This window comes from Neofelis nebulosa, chromosome 10, assembly GCF_028018385.1.
Source record: "Neofelis nebulosa isolate mNeoNeb1 chromosome 10, mNeoNeb1.pri, whole genome shotgun sequence".
Classification (NCBI taxonomy): domain Eukaryota; kingdom Metazoa; phylum Chordata; class Mammalia; order Carnivora; family Felidae; genus Neofelis; species Neofelis nebulosa.
The window spans coordinates 18,044,691-18,066,354 of record NC_080791.1 but is presented as its reverse complement, the minus strand read 5'-3'; the positions used below and the strand labels follow the sequence as shown (position 1 = coordinate 18,066,354).

Below are 21,664 nucleotides of genomic sequence, written 5' to 3'. Positions count from 1 at the left end.
ATTCTATAAAGCCCGCAAAGCAGATATTATTACGACCATCAACCCTATTTTACCGGGGGAGCCGCTGAGGAACAGAACTCTGGGGACCGTGAGAGCCGGGGCCCCTGCACACGGCTCCCCGTCACCTCCCTGGGTTTTCCTTCCCCACCCCCCCGCCTTCACTCCCCACACCTCTGGTCTGTGGCGTGCCCATCTCGCATCAGAGCGGATGACGCGGGCTGCTTCATGAGACCAAATTAGCAGTCAGCCTCTTCCAGCTCTCCCAGGCATGAGCTGGCTGAAGAGGCGCAGAAAAGAGTCACTCTGTACTGGCAAACTTCCCCAGGCTGGGCTCAGGCGGGACGCGTGATGGGGCACAGTACAAGAAATATATTTAAACTGCGGCACTTTGAAGCCCCGCTTGTCTACCCAAACGCGGCCCCCCATTTGAAAATTTAAGTAGCTCTAATTTGTTTGCCGGCTGATGTGTGAATAAGCTTCTGCAGTCAGTGAATTTCCCATCAAAGCTGATAAGCAGGAAGTGCCAGGGCTCTGGGAGAAAGAACCAGATGTATGTGGGCCAGGGAGACAGGGGGAAGAGAGGGCCCTTCAGGTCACGGCCTTCCAAAGCCAGCTCATCTGCCCCTTGGCTGTCATCTGGGGGTGGCCGGGAAAGCCAGATGCCCTCACAGGAGGAGGTACTGAAGAGCCCTTTAATTAACTAGAGAGGTGCTGCTCTGGGGGCATCGAATGAAATGAGAAAGGACACATGGATGGTGATTTGCAGGCCTTTTCATGTCACGGCTTCGAATTCCAGCTGTCAGCGGGGAGGCTTGTCATATGAACTCTGAACAGACTGGGGAACAGTAGCTTTAGAGAGCTCTCGTGACAGCATCCTAGGTCCCCAGGGCTCTGGCGTCCCTACGGGATGGGAGGGCTCCTCAGAGCCGAACGGCACATCCCGAATGTTCCCCACACAGTCCCCGGACCCTGGCACACACCAGACCCCCGGTCGCTGGCTCATCCCTTTCTCCAGGCCTGTGCTGAGCCCCACTCTCGGCAGGGGAGGGCCGGGTCTGCCCCGAAGGGGTGCCCAGCCCTGGTGGGTGACCGAGAACACCACAGGAGAGGCAGAGCATCTGGGCAGCGTGGCACCAGGGGGGTCTCAAGGTGAGCAGGGCCCAGAGTGTGACCGCCTCGCTGGGGAGCGGCCATTTCTCTCTGAGAGCCAACGGGGCCACTGAGGGGTCTGAAGCCCCGGGCGACACACAGGCCCATCCACATTCTCCGGCGGGAAAGCTGGACCAGATGGCCTTTCGGGTCTCCGCCAGCTCTAAGAATTTATGATGTTCTAGGAGACGTCGGCTATTTCAAACCTCACGCCAATTCCCTTCTCCTGACTCCTTAACTAAAAGGAAGCCGTAAGTGACTTCTGAGTAACCTTCAAAGCAGGCCCCCCTCTCTCCCCGAGACAGGCCGCCTCAGAATTTCCTCATCAAAGGCAACGTCGCTGGCTCGCGGGGAACGGCCCGCCGAGTGGCCTCCCCAGCCGGCCCCCTCTTTTCAGGTCTGTCCCCCAGCCGGGGAGCTGGCACACGAGGCCGCTGATTTCCAGCAATCAAACCCCCGCTCCAGCGCTCTGAGCCAGGTTCCGCACAGGCAGCTTCAAAGGATCTGCATATTTATGGTAAACTCCTTCCCCAGACTGAAAATGTATTAGACGGTAGCAGGCATGACACTCTCCGAGCAGCGTCTCCCCCTGGCGACCTGTCTGAGCCGTGATGGCTGTTCTCGTTAGCGCAGATGGGACCTGGGCTGTCACCGAGGCTCGTGAGGCAGGGGCCGGGGGGAAAGGGCACAGATGTGGGGCAGCGCCTCCCGCATGGACCGGAGACACCCCCACCCCCCCAACCCCGGCCCTCACTCTTCTCCCAGGGCCACCGGCAGACAATGGTAGCGTAGGCTCTCATCTGACAGTATTTTTAGGGGTTTCTGGTGTTCCTGGTTTGTTTGCTTCTGAAGTGGGGAGCGGGTCCGGAGGTGGGGACGGGGTGGGGGGGACGCCACCAGCACGTCTGTTAAAACTGCCATCGAAGCAGCGGAAGATATTTCCCGCGTCCCCGGCCATGATAAGAAATGTGGCTGGCTGCCTTTACACGACTCAGGGGTGCCATCAAAACAAGCCACAAACACTGGACCATCCCAGACGTCCCCGCCAAAGGGGCAGGCGTGCCTGTATGTGGGCCTGCAGGGAAGGCAGCAGGAGAGGAAAGTCAAGAGAGGCAGCCTGTCCTCCTAGCAAGCGGTGGGACCTGTAGGGACTCAGGAAGCTGGGGCTGGATAGCCTGAAGCTTCTGGAGGACACGGGACCCCTGAGTTCTTGGTTTGCAAGGGTGACTCACAAAAGCCATCTGGCCCATCCTCCTGCCTCGTTAGAACTACACGCAAGTCATTCCAGAGAACCAGCCCCTCAAAAAGCTGAGTTTATATCAGCTTTGGAAAACGAAACATGGCCATCAGTTCCCAAGGCTTTTTACTCGCCCACTCTTGGCCAGATCTGCAAATCTCTCCATCTCCATAGGAACAGACTTAAGTAGATAAGTGGTCCAAGGAAAGGGTGGCTCAGGGATGGTTTCTATGAAAAGTTCATGTGAAAATAACCCCGGGTATTTTGGGGGCAGGGGGGCACGTGGAACAATGAATTGACCCCAAGGTCCCGATTTCAAAGTGAATCAAAAATTTGAAGGCTAATTCCGGAAAGGAAGCTAATGCAGGGAATGGAAAGTTAGTGTTTGTGAGGGTGGTGCTCTCAGCTCTGTGCCATTTGGCCCCATCTGGAGTGTGGTCCTCAATTGGGGCCTCGTGTTTTAAGAGAGACCCAAACAAACCCAGAAGCGTCAGTGGCACCAGATTTGGAAGCCACGTTGCATTGGGAACGGTTATGGGCCACTGTTTGCCGAAGGAAAGAAAGCAGAGAGGCCACTACAGTAACTGTTGACCACAATTTCTGCCTTTCCCCAAAGACCATGAGGCCTTGAAGAAACCATGACTCCTTTATCTTGCATTCCCAGCCCTTGACACAGAGGAGGTGCTCAAACAGTGCTAATGCTAAATCTTAGGAAGAAGAGAATGAATGAAGAGAAATCGAACTATCTTCAAATATATGAAGAGTTGGTAAAAAGAAAAAAGAAAGAAAGAAAGAAAGAAAGAAAGAAAGAAAGAAAGAAAGAAAGAAAGAAAGAAAGAAAAAGAAAGAAAGAGGGTGAAAGAGAAAGCGAGCCATTCCGGCTGCTTCTGAGGGCAGAATGAAGAGGCAGACTTTGATCTAGTACCTGGAAGACTTGGGAATGTGTCCTTGGGGAGGTAGTGAGTCCCCCAGCCCAGGACAGACTCAAGGAGAAGCTAGGTGGCTGCTTCTCTCGGGGTCCCCACGGAAAACATTCTTGCATTGGGATGGGACGTTAGACTAGACGCCTTGGAGGTCTCCCCCAACACATTCTGGGGCCAAGCTGCAAAGTAGAAAGATGTGGACATTGGGGCGCCTGGGTGGCGCAGTCGGTTAAGCGTCCGACTTCAGCCAGGTCACGATCTCGCGGTCCGTGAGTTCGAGCCCCGCGTCTGGCTCTGGGCCGATGGCTCGGAGCCTGGAGCCTGTTTCCGATTCTGTGTCTCCCTCTCTCTCTGCCCCTCCCCCGTTCATGCTCTGTCTCTCTCTGTCCCAAAAATAAATAAAAAACGTTGAAAAAAAAAATTAAAAAAAAAAAAAAAAGAAAGATGTGGACGTTGAAGATAGCTAGACCTGCACTCAGTTAAGCCTGGAACGTACTAGCTGTGCGGATGTGGACACATTACTTTATCTCTCTCTGTCTCAGTTTCTTCACCTGCAAGACAGAGAGCGGCCTTCAGGTACGGCTGATACAAGATGACAAATCTTAAACATCTCTGTATACCACCCAGTATGGGGTGCCATGAAGGAGACACCCAATAATACCGTGAGCTAATACTGTCATACGTCAGTAGAGCCAGCTTGCTACCCAACCGTAGGCAAGCAGAAGACAGTGCCAAGCAAATCTAGTGTCAATCATCCTTGGGTTTAACGAGGACAAACGTCGAGGGGCCAAATCATCCACATCCCACAGAGGAAGAAAATGGAGGTACTCCTCTGGTGATAATACAGTCTAACAGGAAAAGTGAGATCTGCATCTTTGGCTAGGGAGGTCCGGCCCCCATGTCTTAGCCCTCCCTCTCCCAAAGGCTTAATTAGAGCCTGTTAAGTCACTTCCGATCCTTAGATGAAAGGTGTGCTCATCTTATTACAGCCCTCCCATAGTCACTTGGGGGCTGCTCAGAATCTCTGATCGTTAGACTAAGTGAAATGAAGGAAATCAAGGGCCCGCTAATGCTGTACTTCTATTTTTCCCTTGTCTCTTTCAAATCTGATTCATCCCGAATGAAGTAGGGAGATTATACTATTCCAATGCCATCCAGGGCATCTTCTGGGAAATGAGAAGGGAGACTGTGGGATGGAGAAGGGAGATCTCACGTCGGCAGCACTGGAGGATGGGCTTAGGGAACCTAGAAGCAATTGCCTTGACCTCTATGGCCATAAATAAGCAATATGGAGCTGGTCCAGGTTCAGAAATGTCACTTAGAGGATACTCTGGGGAACATTTCCCCCCCTCCCAACAGAATTCCAAGATGGAAAACACTCTCTAAACAGAATCAAAATAGTAATTTTTTTTAAATGGTAAAAAAAAATAACCCTGGATTCTGGAAGACTATTTTTAAAATGGTAATAATCCCTTAATCAGCCACCAGCAGGGAATATGGCATTTGGTTCAGACATTTTACCAATTACAACCCACTGGGTCCCTGTGTGGTGCTTTCTAAATAATCAAAACCAGCTCTTAATAGTCACTCGCCCAGACAGGAAGAGAAAGAACGAAACCAAAGCCCGATGAGAAGACACCATTACTGAAGAAAGCCCAGCCCAGCAGGTCACTGGGAGCAGGTGGCAGACAAGCCACAGGCCTGGGTACAGTGTTTTGATTTGGGGGCTTAGGGATTGATTCCGGGGAAGTGAGGGAAAGCCAGGAACATGGGCTTTGGAGCTGGACAGGCCTGAGCGTGAATTTCAGCTCTGCCCGAAATGCTTGCTAATAGTGGGCTTTGGTCAAGTTCCTGGTCTTTCCTGAGCCTCGGTTTCCTCATTTGTGAAGTGGGAGTTTATCTGCCTTCAAGGGCTGTTCGCCAGGTCAGAAGTGATCTGTGCAAAGTGTCTGCGTGATGTCTGGTACACGACAGGTCCTCAAGAGATGTTAATTCCCTTGTTCCTGGTCACTCTCCCTTCCTCTGTCAGCACCACCTTGGATGGCATTGGAAGAATGTTAGAGCAGAGATACTGACATTCCTCCCACCCTGGAAAAGAAACCCAATTAATCATCACTCCCCAAACCACTTCTTCATCCTATAATAATCAGGGGAAGGACACCTATCAAGAGGCAAAGATTCAGCTGGTGATTGAGATGGGACCTGGGGACCAGAACTGCAAAGCTGCCTCCATGCCCATGATACAGTGTTCACTGATATTCACAGAACCTGAGCTAGACAGGAAAGCAGCAGGACAGTCACTAGATCTGTTGAAGAAAAATGGGTAATGAAAGAGGATTATCACAAGCCACTTAATAAATCCAGTCAAGAGTCGTGTCCCTGGAGAAAAAGGAGCCCTCTTGCACTGCTGGTGGGAACGCAAACTGGTGCAGCCACTCGGGAAGACAGTGTGGAGGTTCCTCAAAAAAGTTAAAAAGAGAATTACCCTGTGCTCCAACAATCGTACTGTTGATACCAAATGATTTCACTCATGTGTGGAATTTAAGAAACAAAATAAACGGGAGCAAAGGGAAAAAGAGAGAGAAAGACAAATCAAGAAACAGACACTCAACTACAGGGAGCAAACTGATGGTTACCAGAGGAAGAGGGTTAAATAGGTGATGGGGATTAAGGAGGGCACTTGTGATGAGCGCCGGGTGATGTACGGAAGGGTTGAGTCACTATATTGTACCCCTGAAACGAATATAACACTTTACGTTAAACAACTGGAATTTATATAAAAACTTAAAAACTTAGGGGAGCCGAAGGTCAAAAATACCATCTTCTCTGACGGTCACACTGGCTCAGAAAGATGGGGATGGGACGTGGGGAGGTCGAGAGGAAATTCTATGCACAGAGAACACTATTTGTCAAAACACAGCCCGTGGCCCACCTGCACTGTAATCATCTATCTGGGCGCTATCAAGAATATGCAGATTCCTGAAAGGCACTCAGTTCTTCCGACTCAGAATTTATAGCTGTGGGGCTTGGGAATGCACAATTATAGCAAGCACCATTGGTCACTCCCGTGCACATCTAGGTTGGAGGTCTATCTAGATGTAGATCTATCTACACCGACAGCATGTGCCGCCGAAGAAGGACCAGTAGCTGCTGTTTGGGATGTCCCAGAGCAGAACCCTTTGCTGGGCTGGGCTGAGCTGGGCTAGGACCTGGGGGCCGGGGGCTGGTGATGCTGTTTCTTAATGACCCAGGCAGTCCTGCAGCCTGGCAGCTGGGAAAAGCCAGGCTGAGTGGCAGCTGCTAGAGAAGCAGAGTTAAGAAGAGGTCCTTTGAGCCTAATCAGCTGTCATTCAAGCAGAGGGTGGGATCGGGGTCACCAGCCAACTGCCACCGCAGGTGTTGCTTGGGTGATGGAAGGGGGCTCTTTCCGGGGGGCAGAAAGCAGGCCTGAGGTCTAATGGGGAATATTTCAGAGCCTAGAATTGGGCTTTCTGTGGAGTAAGTCTGGGGCTTGGTATGAACGTTATGTTCTTCTAACTACTGCTTCCCCACCATGATTATCTGCACGCACTTCATTTCCTTACCCTATTTAATTTTTTTTCTATAGCACTTATCACTACTGACGCTATATTATACATGTATTTGCTTGCCTAGTGTTTGTCCCATACTACGATATAGGCCCCACAAAAGCAGACACTTTGCCCATTTTTTAAAACCTGTGCTTAGAAAAAAGTCTGGAACATAGTAGGCACTCAACAGGTATTTATTGAAAAAAATGAATGAGCGTTCTTCACTTCACATCCCTGAGCACAGTGGGGGCTCACGGAAGAGTCAACCTAGCAATTTCCCTCCACGCTGGAGGCTTCATTTGTTCAGGGAATTATGAGCTCGAGGGCAAGATCTGAGCTTAATAACCCCAAATTGCACTTATTTTGGCCCTGTGTCACCAGACTGTGAGCTCTTTCTCAGTGCAGGGACTGTGCCTTCTGCAGCCTGGTTCCCTCTGTGCCCAGCACAGTGCCTGACACATAGCACATCCTCATTTATTGGTTAGCTAAATGCGATGACCATTTGGTAATATTCTATCCCAGAGTTTCTGGCTATCTACCTAAACCTGGACTCTCCTTTTATCTTGTTTTCCAAGAAGGGTGACCTTGCCTTGTGGCCTAGCATAATCGCTGTCGTTCTGGAAGGCACTGCACTCAATGTCATGAGAAGGGCTGAACTGCAGCCTCTCAGACATGGGGACAGGATGGTGGGACCGAGATGTGGCAGGGACTCCACAGCGTAGCCTAGGGTTTCATTGGGGCCACCTTGGGTGCTCAATGACCATATCAGTTCCTGGGTCCTAATCAAGGCTTACCCAATCAGACCTTTATAGGGTGGAGTCTAAAAATCTGTATTTTTAACAAATTACCCAGGTGATTTTGATGCATGATTTGTCTGTCATAATGGCTAAGAACTTCAGCGTCAGAGTCAGAGATCTCTGGGTTCCAAACCAACTGGCATTACTAACCATTCAAGACCAGGTCAGTCCATCTCCTTGAGCCTGGGTTTCTTCACTTATAAAATGGGGATTAATAAAAGTACCTATCACAAACTACCAACTAAGACGAACAAACCCTAATGAGGATGAGACAAATAACCTGAATAGTCCTATAACCATTAAAGAAATTGAATTTGTAATTTACGAGTCCCCGCAAAAGAAATCCCCAGGCCCAGATGGCTTCCCTGGAGTCTTTTACCAGACATTTAGAGAAGAATTAACAGCATTTATATACAACTTTTTCCAGAAAACAGAAGAGAAAGGAAAACTTCCCTATTCATTTTGTGAAGCCAGTATTACCCTGTTACCTACACCACACAAAGCGGGTAAAAACAAAGCAAAAAACCCCCTACGCTCACGGCAGGCCAGTATCACTCAGAAGTTAGATGCTAAATCCCCAACAAAATATTAGCAAACCAAATCCAGCAATGTCTAAAAATTATACACTATGTCCAAGTGGGATTTATTCCGGGTGTGTGAGGTTGGTTAAACATTTGAAAATCAATTAATATAATCCACCATACAATCCAGCTAAAGAAGAAAAAAATATGATTGTATCTGTTGACCCAAAGCACTTGACAAAATTCAACACCCGTTCATGGTAAAAATTCTCGAGAAGTTAGGAAAGGGAACACCCCCAACTTGATAAAGAACATCTACACATCACCTACAACTAGCAGCGTGTTTTTAAGTTTCATGGTGAAAGGCCGAATGCATTCCCCCTAAGGTCGGAAACAACTTAACAGTATTAACGTTGAAGTTCTAGCCACTGAATAAGGCAAGAAAAGGGAATGCATGGCATCCAGATTGGAAAGGAAGAAATAAGATCGTCTCTATGCGCAGGTAACAAAGAATTAAAATACAAAGAAACTGAAAGTACTTAGTTTGTAAGGTTAAATGAGAAAATACCTATGACACGCCTAGCATGGTGTATGGCCTGTGGCAAGAACTTAAGAAATGAAAGCTGCTATGTGATGATGGTGACCATGGAGAAGGAGAGAAAGAGAAAAAGAAGGGAAGAGGAGGAGGGAGAGGAGGAGGAGGAGGAAGAATTGGAAGAAGAATCTTAATGATCTCCCGGAAAGGTGAGACCCTTCAGAGGCCCCGTTCAGCTACGCTGACAGCCAGATGTTCTCCAGTACGTCTGTCTCCCGCTCTAATCAGTGCATCATTTCCTATTTCTCTGGCTTTTCTAAGGCTGGAGAAGGGCTAGCCTAAGAATAGAAGGTTGATTATCCGGGCGATGGAGAGGCTGGGAGACCTTCAGAGGCACCTGGGATGGCTGTCAGAATCCCTGTTTCCTCTGGTGCGAGAGGACGGGAGAAAGGGAGGAGTTGATGGAAGAGAATGCGGAAAGGAGTGGGGAGTTGGAAGGGGCCTCGGAGGCCGGAGACGTCCTGGACAGACGGGAGAAGACAGGTAGCAGATGGGAGAGGAGGGCTGTGACCAGCATCAGCCGGGCGTGGGTCAGTCAGGAAAGAGCTGGCGGAAGAGGACCGGCCATCCACTCCGATGCTAAAGGGATCCAGTCGGTTCCTTCCCTGCAAGCTCTGGAACCTGACACTACTTCAGGGTTAGGGCGAAATTCAGGGAGTAGAGGAACCCAAAATAGCGGGCCAGGCCTGGGAATTCCTTCCTTATGTGATTCCCTCTCACCCCGCCCCCCCCCCCCCCCCCCCCCCCCCCGCCACCAGCGTCCCCTACAGAGCATGACTGACTGCTCCCTCTAGCTAATCTGCTAGAACAGCAGTCCCTGACTCACGCCAGCGGATGCGGTGGCAGGAAGCGGGGAGGCCTGTGCATGCCAGCATCTGTGCCCAGGATGCGGCCTGTAGCTCCTGGGGACAAGGGAGAGCAGGGGCCATCCTGATGACGGGAGAAACGGGAAGGCTGGGGACACGGAAAGGAACAACGAGGAAGGATGTGCCACCGTGGCGGCAGACCAGGACTTACCTGCCGGAAACCGTTCCTGGTGAACTGTAAGATTTTCAAGGCATAGTTGGACCTCTGGCCTTTGCTGTTGAATTCGATGTGGCCGGTGAGACCTTCCAATTCTACCTGTCCAAGAGAGAGTGAGTTACAGCACCAAACAGGCCCCGTGTGCCACTTGGCTCCAAGCATTCCACCCGTGTGCTGTTCAGGATGCCCAAGAGAAATGAGGCCATCAAGGTCCATTCTCCTGCCTGTCTCTCAGCCACAGGAGCTGGTGACTACAAATGCGATGTCTCTGGAACCAATTCAGACTTGGCTGGGGCTGGAGGAGGAGAAGGACGCCCCACACCCAGGGACCTCGCAGCTGCCGTATAAACCAACACAATGCCGAGACGGGAGCCTGAACTCACATCCTCCCGTGTCCCTCCTCCAGGCTGATGGCTGCTAGTAGAATCTGTCCTCTTTGGAGGACACCCACCTTCAGGCCTGCAAGAAGTCAGGGAGACCTGACTCTCAATGCAAAACGCAAGCTACGGTGCACCAGGCTTCTCTGCCGGGAGAGGTCTTCTTCGTGGGCTAGAGACCCATTTCCATCCCGCTAGAGGACACGTGGGCAGCACAGCACCAAGCCCGGCCCCCTGGGTGGGACTTCCGGGATCAGAGGACAAATGTGATCCGCGGTGCACCGAACGGGGTCACCGCAGATGGCTGTTGTCTCTGGGACTGTGATGTACGGCGGAGGCCCGGAGGAGCAGGGCCTCGAACCAGGGATCCCCCCCCCCCGCCACGCCCCGCAGGGCCCCGGCCGCCCCTCACCATGCGCAGGTAGTTCATGAGGCTCGTGCCGTGCTGCCAGATCTGGGCCGAGCCACAGGACAGGGGCTTCACGCCGATCTCCTGGCTCCGGTTCAGCTCCTGCACCGCAGTCACCACAGCATAGACGGCGTCAAACAGCAGGGCCGAGGAGAGCTGGGAGAGGGCAGACAGCGGGCCCGGGGGGGGGGGGGGGGCAGAGAGAGAGGAAGGGATCGGTGTAAAGGGGGAGGGGGAGGGAAGGGAAAGGAGGAAGAAAAGAGGAGAGGAAGACAAGGGAAAAGAGAAACAGAAGAAATAAGGGCACTTCTTGGTCGCCCTTGGCTCACCTCCTGTGTCTGGACCCGCTCTGCTCCTCACCTACGAGTCCAGGTGCTTACCCAAGGCAGACAGGGGTGGCAAAGGCTTCTCTGGGATTAGATCATCAAGCTATCCCTTTGGACCCCAAACGACTTCAAGGCTATCCCTTTCTCTCTCCGCTCCAGGGGTGTAGCAACTTCCATTGCTCTCAGAATCCCCAAGAAGGGGATGGAGCTGCCTACCTCAGGACAGGGAAGGACCCGGGACACTACGTTCGGATATGCCCGTGCCACAACACTCAGCGGAAGGTCCTTGACCCCTAGAAGACCCCACGATGTCCTTTCTTCCTGGAGACACCATCCTACCCTCAGTCTACTTTGTGCCACTCCGTGTAACGGGTACTGTTGAAGCACAGGGTTGAGTTCAAAGCCCGAAGATGAGCAGGACCCTATTCTTGTGACAGATTACAGCAGGATGGAGGAGGCGTGTGGGGAGGCGGGACCCAAATAAGAGTAACGTGAAACTGAGTGAGGGGGCGCACAAAGGTCTGTGGGGTCCATAGAGGAGGATCCCGTGGGGTGATGAAGAAAATGTTTCTCGGAGGACACGGCGTTGGAACTGAGCGCTGAAGGATTTTGGTAGGACTGTCATTGGATCTGGGAGGGGGAGCGGCTGGGAAAGGGAGAAAGGCACTCCAGAAAATGGAGAGGTGGAGAGTGTGGTGTGCACTTGGGGGGGGGGGGGAGCTGGGAGGGGAAGAAGCAATAAACCAGAAATGCAGACAGGGGTCGCGCTGCAGAGAGAATGAGAGCCGGAGGAAGAAGCTAGTGCAGTCTGTTCATATTACCATCTCCCTATTAAATTGCAAGCTCTTCGGGCAGGACCAACCGAGGTCATAACTCTGTATCCCTCACAGCATCTAGCACCAGGACCTGGTATGTGGCAGGACCCCCCAAGACATGTTTCTTGAACCAGATGAAGCTTGGGAGTGAAATCTGCCCACAAGACTCAGCCAGAGCACTACTCGATGAGGTCACTTGGATGTCCGCAGCTTTGGGGAGGTGCAGAAAAACAGAAGATGCCCGTCCTTGAGGGGTGGGCCCTCTCAGGAGGCAATGACACCACGCTGGGCACACAGTGTCCCCGACAAGAAAAACCTACGGGCAGTAAATGATGATAGCGTCAAACCATACAGGAGCCCTGAGGGGAGGCCCCGGGGGAGCAGTGAGATTGGGGTCCGGAGGCCCACACACCATCCGATTTACCAAGCAAGCCCCTCCACTGAAGAGCGACATTGCCATGGGCAATTCAATACTGCCCCCCTGGACGGTCCCCTGCTGTGACTTCTTACAGCCTCCTCCTACCTGGCCAGGCCCTGGGAGAGACACCCCTCCGAGGGCGGGGGCAGGGAGGCCACCTTGGGACCGCTGGGATCTTTTTCAAGCCCTCAAGACAGAGCGTAAGCATCTTGAGGCTGGAGGTGCAGAAGAAAGAGCTTGAAAGCGGGAAGACTAAACCCAGAGTCTGGATCCCAGCCCTCGCGCAGGTGCTGAGCGATCCCAAACACGCCGTGGAACCTCGGAGAGAACGACGGTTTCTGCAAACGGCTGGCAGCATCCTGCCTCACAGATCCGCGAGGTGCTCTGCAAACTGCAAAGGTCAGGTGCCACCGTTCCTGAGGCGGGGGGGGGGGGGGCCGCGCACCCCCAGGTGCGGGCAGGTGTCAGCTGAGGAAGCAGGAGCTGGCTGAACTAAGGCTATGGGGAGTAGCGAGAACGGGGAGCTGCGAGGCAGGAAACAGGCTGGGAAGAAGAAGGACTTATTCCCTTTGCACTTCTGCCACGTGCCTGTGACGGCAGCTGGGGAGGCTGACTCGGGATAATCTTTCTAAAAGGCAATTACAGGGGAGAACAGCCCAATAGAGTTTCTCTACCCTGATCCAAGCTCACTTGTACTGTAAAACAGCCTCGCGCGTGTATTCATTCCTCCCCCTTCTTAGCCCACCCCCCCCCCCCCCGCCTTCTCTCGCTCCTTCTTTTCTTTCTTCCCACATTTATTCAGCTTCTACCGTCTGGCAGCACTGTAGACCTCAACATCTCCCATTCTCCTCTGGGACATCCACACAGGCAGGAGCACCGGGTCCCCGGTGTCTGCACTGGGCCTTCTTCCCTCTCAGTGCCATCTTTTCTGTCCCCTGGTCCCAAAGCACCCTGTGGCCAGGACCAACAGAATCCTCTGCAGTCCTGGTGACCAGCCACCTCCCCCGAGTCCCTCCCACCGGTCACCTTCCGCTCTCTCTCCTCTAGCCGCTGCCCTTCCCCTCTGCAGCTCAGCTCCTTCTTCATTGATTCGAGGGTCACCTGCTGGTACTTGAGGCTTCGCAGCGGGCCTACAACTGTCCTTGTCCTTTGCACATAATTCATTTTCCCCTGCGCACATGTGGCTCCTTTATTAATGCACCTCTCACATTTCCTTGCCAAGAGGACATATGGAAATGATCAATGCCACAGACTCTCCCCTTCCAGCTTAGACAAACGTGGACCCGAGGTGAGGGGGGGGGGGGGTTGGCTACCCCTACTGACATTGGCCCCTAGACCCTTCTGTTTGGCTATTTAAATGGTACGGTAGGCTAATTTCTGTCCCGCCTTCTCCTTTGTCTCCCAGCTAATCTCTCCGTCCGCAAAGTCTCAAAATCTCAGCCTGTTAGGTTGGAAAGGATCCTAGAAATCAAATAGTCCAACTCTCTCCTTTTATTGATGACAAAACCAAGGCTCAAAGAAATCATCTCCTGCCCAAAGTCACCAAGCAAGGCAGTGGCAGGACCGGGACCAGATGCCCGGGATCCTCTCCTCAGTCTGGTTTTTCCTCCTGTGTCTGCGGCATGGTCTTTCCACCCTGCTCCCTGCCACCACCACCAACCCCCCCCCCCCCCCCCCCGGTCTCCTCTTGAGAAGCTGGTGGTGAATCCTCACTCTGTCAGATTTATTCTTGTGCCCGGCCTCACGGGACTACATGGGCAATCTTCTAGATGTGGTCACCTTCTCAACAGCAGACAAGGAGAGACTCTTGGGCCAGAGAGTCAGCAGGGGAAGGAGAGTGGGCAGGCCTCTCTCTTGTCCTGGGTTCAGCCATCACCCACTGCGCCTCCTGTTCTGATGGGTTGTTTGTTTTCACGCTAGCCTCTCCATTAAGAGCCATCTGGAAATTCTGTTGGGACAGGACTTATAAGCAGGACAGAGGGGCAGTGGGAGGTTACTATCAGTTGCTTAGATAGCGCCCTTCTCCCCTTTTTCCTATAAGAACCCCCATTTTGTCCCGGGACGCTCCATCCCCCAAGCAGCCATGTGCTTCAGGGGTGGCTGACCCAGCCCTAGCCCTCCAGTGACGCTGAATGGTCCAAGAGTCATCCCATCCGCCTACCAATAAGTGATTCAGGACGGGGAAAGTGGCCCAAGTCTGTCCAAGGAGACATGAACTGAGGCCCAGAGCAAGGGGCCCCTCCTCAGAAGAGCTTCCTGTCTCTGACAGAGGCAGCCCTTCTTCTTCCACTGGGCATTACTGTGTTGGGACATGATGCCTGGGCCGATAGCAGCCAGCCTAGCTCCAGCCTGAGGTAGGAGTTGACACCAACGGGAACGGAAGGAAACCCGATTTCCAAACACACCAGTCCCGAGTCTCGACTCTCGACCTGCTGTGACTTGAGGTGACACATTTCCTTTCTCTGCATAAAGCGATTTAATACAGGATTCTCCCTGCTGGAAGCTGGATGTACTTTAACCAGTACCGAGGCCACAGGGATACCCTTCCTCCCAGGACACAGCTGCCCCAGGCCCCCCAGAGAGGCCTGGGCCGCACCCCTCCAGAGGCCCTTCTTCTCAGGAGGTGGCATGCTGGTCCCCAAGAGACCCCAGTCCCCATAGACCGGCAGACGCAGCTCACCACGCCATTTCTCACACCCTCCCACCAGGCCCCACGCTCCTTCCTGCCACATGCTTGCTGTTGTTCCCACTCGTCTGGGATGCGGTTTTCTTGGCTGATGTCCTCTTATTAGCAAATGATCCGGATGCCGGGAGACTGGCGTGTGGCTGTTTGCCGTGTTCCTTGACATCTCTGGGGCCTTCAAGATTCTTCCAGGGCTTCTAGTAATGACACCCCACAGGGGGATGCTGGGGGCAGGGGCCGGTGGAAGGGTCAGCCTCAAGGCTCCTGTCTCCTCTCCATCTGCATACTTCCTTCAGAGAGGCGACACGGTGACAGTCCCCGGTGCGCTCGGGGCTTCACGGTCCTCTCCGCGGCTCAGCCTGGGCCGATCTGAGCTGAAGACCTCCCAAGCCCCAAACACCATCCCTCCAGACTCCCGTCTCCTCAGGGCGCTCCGTACAGAACCCGACCGCCCCTCTCTCGCAGGCTCTTGGCAGCCCGCCCTGGTCTCTCACCTGGATCTTCCAGCGGCTGCTCTGAGCCCCGGCCGCCCATCCTGAACTCCTCCTGCTCATCTGCCCCCAGATGCCAATCTCCTCCACTCAGCCCATTTCACCTCCGGCGCGACAGCCCGTAATGTCTGCCTCGTCAACTGTCCCATCGCGCCGCAGATCTCCATCCCCAAGCAGCTCGCTGCTTTTCTGCTTGTTTCCTTCCTCTGCTATTATTTACTAATTTAGCTCTGGCAAGCATTTGGGATTGCGGTTGGGGGGACAAGTGGCTCTGGTACCAAAACAGCACTCTGTCCAACGCTCCACTCTGAGGCCCCAGTCCCCTCTGTCTTCGCTCCTTCTCTCTTCCATCCCATTCACCACCCTTCCCTCCATCGCCCGGCCTCTTCCTGTGGCTTCCGTGCCCCATCTGTGAGCGTGTCTCTCTTGTCTTGTCTCGGCTCTTCCCTGTTCCTGTGTCTTCTAAATATTAAATCCGCCAAACGGCTCAATCCTTGTTTAAAATCCTCTCTTCTTTCTTGGCACCAAAATGGTGCTTGGCAAGGAACTCTCGATTCTCTTGCTTTTTAATATTTTTATTTGGTTCTTCATTGTTATTTTCTTTTGAGCTGTTTGTAAATTGTTTAGGGGAGTGCAAGGCTTAGTATATATTAAGACGAATCAATCCGACTCAGGGAGTTGTGGCTTGAGTTTCTTCCCCTTCCCCTGAAGGAAAAACTAAGAGTATCTCCCAAGCACACACCTGTAACCCTCACCTCCCCCGATGTTCTCGCCCTAGTTCTCCCGATGCCCATTCTCTTGGATACCCGTTTGTCTCTGAACCTCTGCAGCTTACTCTCTACCCCTCAATATCAGACCAGGACAGGAACCATTAAAATCTCATCGAGTAGTCCGTACAATCTGGGTTTTATTCATTGAAATAAACACTTAATGACAAACATCTGTTTGAGCCTAAATTCTAATTACTTAACCTAGCCATCTGTAGTTTTAATGATTTTCCGCGATTTTTGTTCTTTGCAGCGTGATTAATGGGGCCGGCGTGGGGAAGTGGCGGTTCTGTGTCTCCATCCTCGGCTCTCCCGCCTGCAGCTTGCACAGTGTTGGGCAGGGGGCACGGGTGTGGCTTGCGGTCAGCCAGCTGGTGGTGCCGCCCGGGCCCGGGTGGCCACACCCAGCTTGAACCCCTGAGTCCAGCAGCTCGGAAATGCGACGAGTGCAGAAGGCACATGGGGCGTAGGGGAGGCGGCGGAAGAGAAAGGGAGGGAAAGGAGTCATGGGGGATGTCAAGGGGGGGAAGGGAAGAGTTGCGGGGAGAAGACACGAGAAGGAAGAGAGATTGGAACTGAGACTGAGGGCAGAGGAGAAGGGGGGAAAGAAGAGGGCCCTGGAGGCAGCAGAGAGCAGGTCCCCATGGAATTGCTGGCTGCAGCCTTTTTAGAAAGCTCGAAGGGGAGACAGAACCAGCCTGTGCCTTCCTGGAACATGATTACTTCTCGCCTTCCAGCTCCCCGGCAAATGAAAGGGCTGGGCTGTTTGTGCTGGGAATTTCAGCCCCCAAAGAGACAGGAAGAAGCACCGCTTTTCAAAAGGCAGTTGCTAAGTGAGAATCCTTGAGAAGGATTTGTTGCTGTTTGAAGCTGTTCACCCTTTCTTTCCACATTCTTCCAGGTGAGGGGTTTCTGTAACACTTTCCCTTCCCTCTCTGGGGGGTGGGAGGGGTTGCACCGAGACCATGGGTGCAAGGCTCCTGGCACCGAGAGGCAGACTTAGGCTCTAATCTCACTCTTCCGTGCCTCAGTTTCCTCATTTGCCACGGAGGGGTGTGTGACCACTCTCGCTGGCTATTGGGATGTCGTAAGGAGGAAAAGGAGGTGGGGGTGGGATACTTTCGTGGGAAGTGCTGCCGTAGTCTTCGGCTCTGTGCACGGATGAAACAAATGGAAGGGAGTGCCCCGGTCCCCTGAGCTAGAAAGAACACATGTCCCGATTTTGCTGGCAAGAAAACCACAGGGTTTGGCCAAGAGAAAGCCGACTGAGGTACAACCACAATCTGGGACCCAGGACCGGCTGTCCCCTCCCGGTGACCGGGGCTAGGTCTCAGGCTTGCCCTTAAGCTCCTCACACCTCCCCTCTGAAATAGGCTTGTACTCTTGTTCTCCACCCCCAGCATGGAGGGAGCCTCTGGACACGCCCCCTCCCTGAATGCCCCCCCAACATTCTTGAGGAACATAAGGTGCTGAGGCTTCGGGAGGTCTGAGACTGGGACTGGGAAGGAGAAAAATGAGGTCAGGAGGGTTGCTTCCATGTGACAGGACACGCGGCCCCGGCTCCACCCGGCACAGCGTCTCACACACTAAGTGAGCAGCAGGGCAGTCTTGGCTTCCTCCTCCTCTGGGATGCCCTCCCTGATCATTCCAGGCGGAACTGAGGGGCTTCACTCTGCTTCCACAGGGGGAGCAGCATCCCTCTCAGGGGACATTCTGGGAAACTGATTAAGAGGTCTGGTGTGTTACCACTCGATCTGTTACTGTCCTGCCACCACTACCAGGAGACTATGCCAGGCTGGCCTCCCTGCTGGGCCAGGGGAAGCAGGAGAGATAATGTGGAGCAGAACTGCCCTAGCCCAGATTCACTGAATGAGTTGTTTAGACGAGCTGATCCCCGGCCAGATTAGGAATCCGGAGCTAATCCCTCCCCCCTCCCCCCAGGTGCTCCGATGCACGAGCGGCACAAATGCCTCGCGTTACACGCTTAGTGAGATTTAGGGGCTGGTCGTTACACAGCATTTCTAGCAAAAGCTACCTGATGTATTTACTGATGCCTATCCCAGTGGCTGGCAGATAGCATGTTGAATAAGCCCATTCAATGAGTAACTGTCACTTGAAGACAGCATTATAGCCCACTTTATCTTCCCGAGAATCTTCTAAAGTGGTCTAGCATAATCAGCCCCAAATTACAGATGAAGAAGAATCTGAGGCCCCGAAGCGTTACAAAACTGCGACCCAAGATCACAGAGCAAGAAAACGGCAAGGCTGGTATTTAAATCCAGATCCTGTGCCTCCGAGGCCAGTACTCTCTTCGGCACGTGTGAGCACGGCCAGCCCTAGAGACCCGTGAGAGGCACGGGGCTGGCTTCCTCGTTGGGTCCTTACAAATTCCCCCACTGGGTCCCAGGGAAGGCCTCTCGCCTGCCTGCTTGTGGTCACCGTGAGTGCTGATGGAAGGGCTGAGACCCTCAGAGAGTAACTGGAAATACGTCACACGGAACTTTTATTTCACGAGGGCCAGATGCCAAACGTGGGACAGCCTGGGTTGGAGAGCAGGCAGCAGTTTCCTTTCCTGATGTTATGCTGTGAGTCCTTCCGGTCCGTCAGCCTCATTCAAATACCGGAGCCACGGTGGCAGGACCGGGAAGACAGGCCTGCATCCGGCTGGGAGGGATGTACCTGGTCCTACCGCGACACTGTGCTTGAAGACATCCCGCGCTGTCCCTAACGCATCTACTGGCAGTGAGAATCCCCCTTCTTCAGATGTTTCACCCCTGCCAACTCCTTTCTACGGACTCTCACTTCTTTTGGGTCTAACATACGTTGTTGGGATGTGCTCCTTAAGCCTTTCCTGAAACTCAGTTCTCAAGTGCCCTTCTCCCACCTGCTCCTTGATCAAAGCCCCCTGAGCTTTGCATGAGCTCTGACCCTTTAGTTACCTCTTCCTCCCTAAGATTTCTACCAGGCTATGCAATCAAAGAAGTACAGTGTTTGCTGGGAGGTCACTCTGTCCATGCCCTTGCCTTCAGCAAGTCTGCCACTGGATGACCGCCTTGGCCAACCCCTTAGGTGTCCATCGTGCAGATGTTCAGAAATGTCCTTGCCCCGGACGTGTATCAGAGGCAGGCGTGCTCCTATTTTTTACATGTTTTTTACATTTTTTACTTACTTTCAGAGAGAGAGTATGTGCACAAGTGGGGGAGGGGCAGAGAGAGAGAGAGAGAGAGAGAGAGGGAGAGGGAGATGGACAGACAGAATCCCAAGCAGGCTCCATGCCATCAGCAGAGAGCCCAACATGGAGCTCGATCCCACAAACCATGAGATCATGACCTGAGCCGAAATCAAGAGTTGGATGCTCAACTGACTGAGACATCCAGGTGCCCCATATGGCTCCCATTTTAAAAGCCACAGAATGTCCCATTCCAGTGGGGTGCCCAATTCCCCTGCATCTCTCAGGCCTACTTCTTTTCCGGTTCTTTCTATCTCTAGCTCACTGTTCCACCTGCCTCACTTACTCACTCGTATGACAAATACCCACTGACTACTTTCACTTCGCCAGGCCGACTGACAGAGGCAGGAGAATGATGGCCCTAGAAAGAGGTAAGATGGCCGAGGAGTTAAAACTCTGAACTGGGTTCTGATGCTCGTTCCTTTGTTCACTAGCCGTGTGACCCTGGGCCGTTCACTTAACCTTTCTGGGCCTCAGTTTCATCAGCTGTGAAGTGGAGATACTGACGGCAGCTCCTTCAGAAAGTTATGTGAGCATCACCTGAGCTGTCTTATGGGGCTTCGCGGGAGTGACACGTCACACGGCTGGGACGGGACCTAGAAAGCCAGGCAATCCCAGTCCCCTGAGAACTTGCCTTTTACCAGACGGACACGAGCACACATACTTGACCTGTCCTCACAGAGTAAGGACATCGAACCCAGCGGAGTATGCCAGGGACGGCTTCCCTTCCATCACATACGCCGCAGGGGAAGGGAGTACAGAGAGGAAGAGCGTGGGTGAGGGCATAAAGGAAGCCTCCCCGGATGAGGACCTACTCAGGGCGGTGGTCCAGTGTGATGGAGAGAACCGTGGACCCGGAATCAGGAGTCTCCGACTCGAATTTTGCCCTGCAAAAGCCCTGGCGTTAGACTTTGAACAAGACCTCCACGGCCCCACCCTTACCCCCATTCCCAGTCTGGGCTTCAGTTTCCTTTATCGAAAAATGAGGAAGCAGATGAACCAAAAGTGCCTTCCACTCAGAGGATTCTTTTTTTTTTTTTTTTAATGTTTATTTATTGAGAGAGAGCGAGTGCCCACGATCAGGGGAGGGGCAGAGAGAGAGGGAGAGAGAGAATCCCACGCAGCCTCCACACTGTCAGCAAAGAGCCTGACGTGGGGCTCGATCTCACAAACCACGAGACCATGACGTGAGTCAAAATCAAGAGTCAGCCGCCTAACCGACTGAGCCACCCAGGTGCCCACAATCAGAGGATTCTTGGATCCTAAACTCAGGCAGGCCCCAGCAACAGCACGACCGGGAGTCTGGCCATAGGGGACGCGCAGACATCACTAAACGACGGCTCCGTGGCCCTGCAGGGCGGTCGGCCTGCTCCCCTCCACCAACCTCTCCGTTTACAGCTCATCCCCGTCAAACCTCTCTCGTAACCACTTCCCAGCACCCGTACACACTTCTCTTTGAGCTGGGTGGGGCCGGGCAGGGCAGGGCTCTAGGAGGGAGTGTGTGTGTGTGCAGGTGAAGGGGCACCGGGGGCTCCAGCAGGTACTTACCGCAGGGCCAGTGAAGGGCACGTGGTCGCAGTTCTCCTGCCAGGACTGGTTGAGGCTCTGGGCAAACTCTTGGAAGAAAGCATGCGACTGGTTGAAAATGGAAAATCCCAGGATGTTGACACGATCATCCACGAGGCTGTCCATTCTCTGGAGCGAGAACTCCTGGAAGACCCGGCAGTCAGAGAAGAGGGTTAGGTTAGCCAGGGAAGAGGTGTGGGGACGCACTTGGCTGGGGCGCATGTGGGGGGCACATCTGGGGGACCAGGAGGACTTCTGGTCCAACGGACACTTGCGGGTGGGCACCCTGCTCGGTACTCAGGGTCCAGAGAGAACCACGAGTTGTTCTCAGAGGGCTCACGGTGTTGAGGGAGGGGAGGAGAAAAGAAGCGAAAAAAGCGGAATGATCTCTAAGAGAGGTGTGTGCGACACGTGCTGTACGGAGAGAGGAAAGAAAACAACAAAACTAACGTGCCTGGTGGAAGCAGGGCTGTGTCCAAAGAAGACGCGACCCCTGAGCTGAGTCTTGAAGGAGGCAGAGGCATTTTCTGGGTGGGGAATGTAGACGGGCAAAAGCGATGCCACACAGAAGTGGCCGTGATACAAAGGCATGGAGGTGAGGAAGTGTGACCCCCCCCCCCCCCCCAGCCAGCTGCCTGCGATGTACTTTGACCGGGCATGGCTCCTCAAAGTGTGGTCTCCAGAGCACCTGCCATCGGAATTCTCCCGGCTGTCTTTTTTTTTTGGTTTGTTTATTTATTTAGTTTTGAAATCGAGCGAGAGAGAGCAT

The 21,664-nt window shown here is 53.2% G+C and overlaps 1 protein-coding gene across 3 annotated transcripts in view; it reads right to left on the bottom strand.

Moving 5' to 3' along the window:
* The window catches only part of GRIK4 (glutamate ionotropic receptor kainate type subunit 4), a 433,258-nt gene that overhangs the window by 98,451 nt on the left and 313,143 nt on the right, over positions 1 to 21,664 (bottom strand). For all 3 annotated transcript variants that reach the window (XM_058687070.1, XM_058687072.1, XM_058687071.1), the window contains 3 exons: positions 20,878 to 21,039; positions 10,604 to 10,756; positions 9,809 to 9,913 (listed from right to left, as the gene is read on the bottom strand). In XM_058687070.1, coding sequence (XP_058543053.1) covers positions 9,809 to 9,913; positions 10,604 to 10,756; positions 20,878 to 21,039 — 420 coding nt within the window. The remainder of the gene's footprint in view (positions 1 to 9,808; positions 9,914 to 10,603; positions 10,757 to 20,877; positions 21,040 to 21,664) is intronic.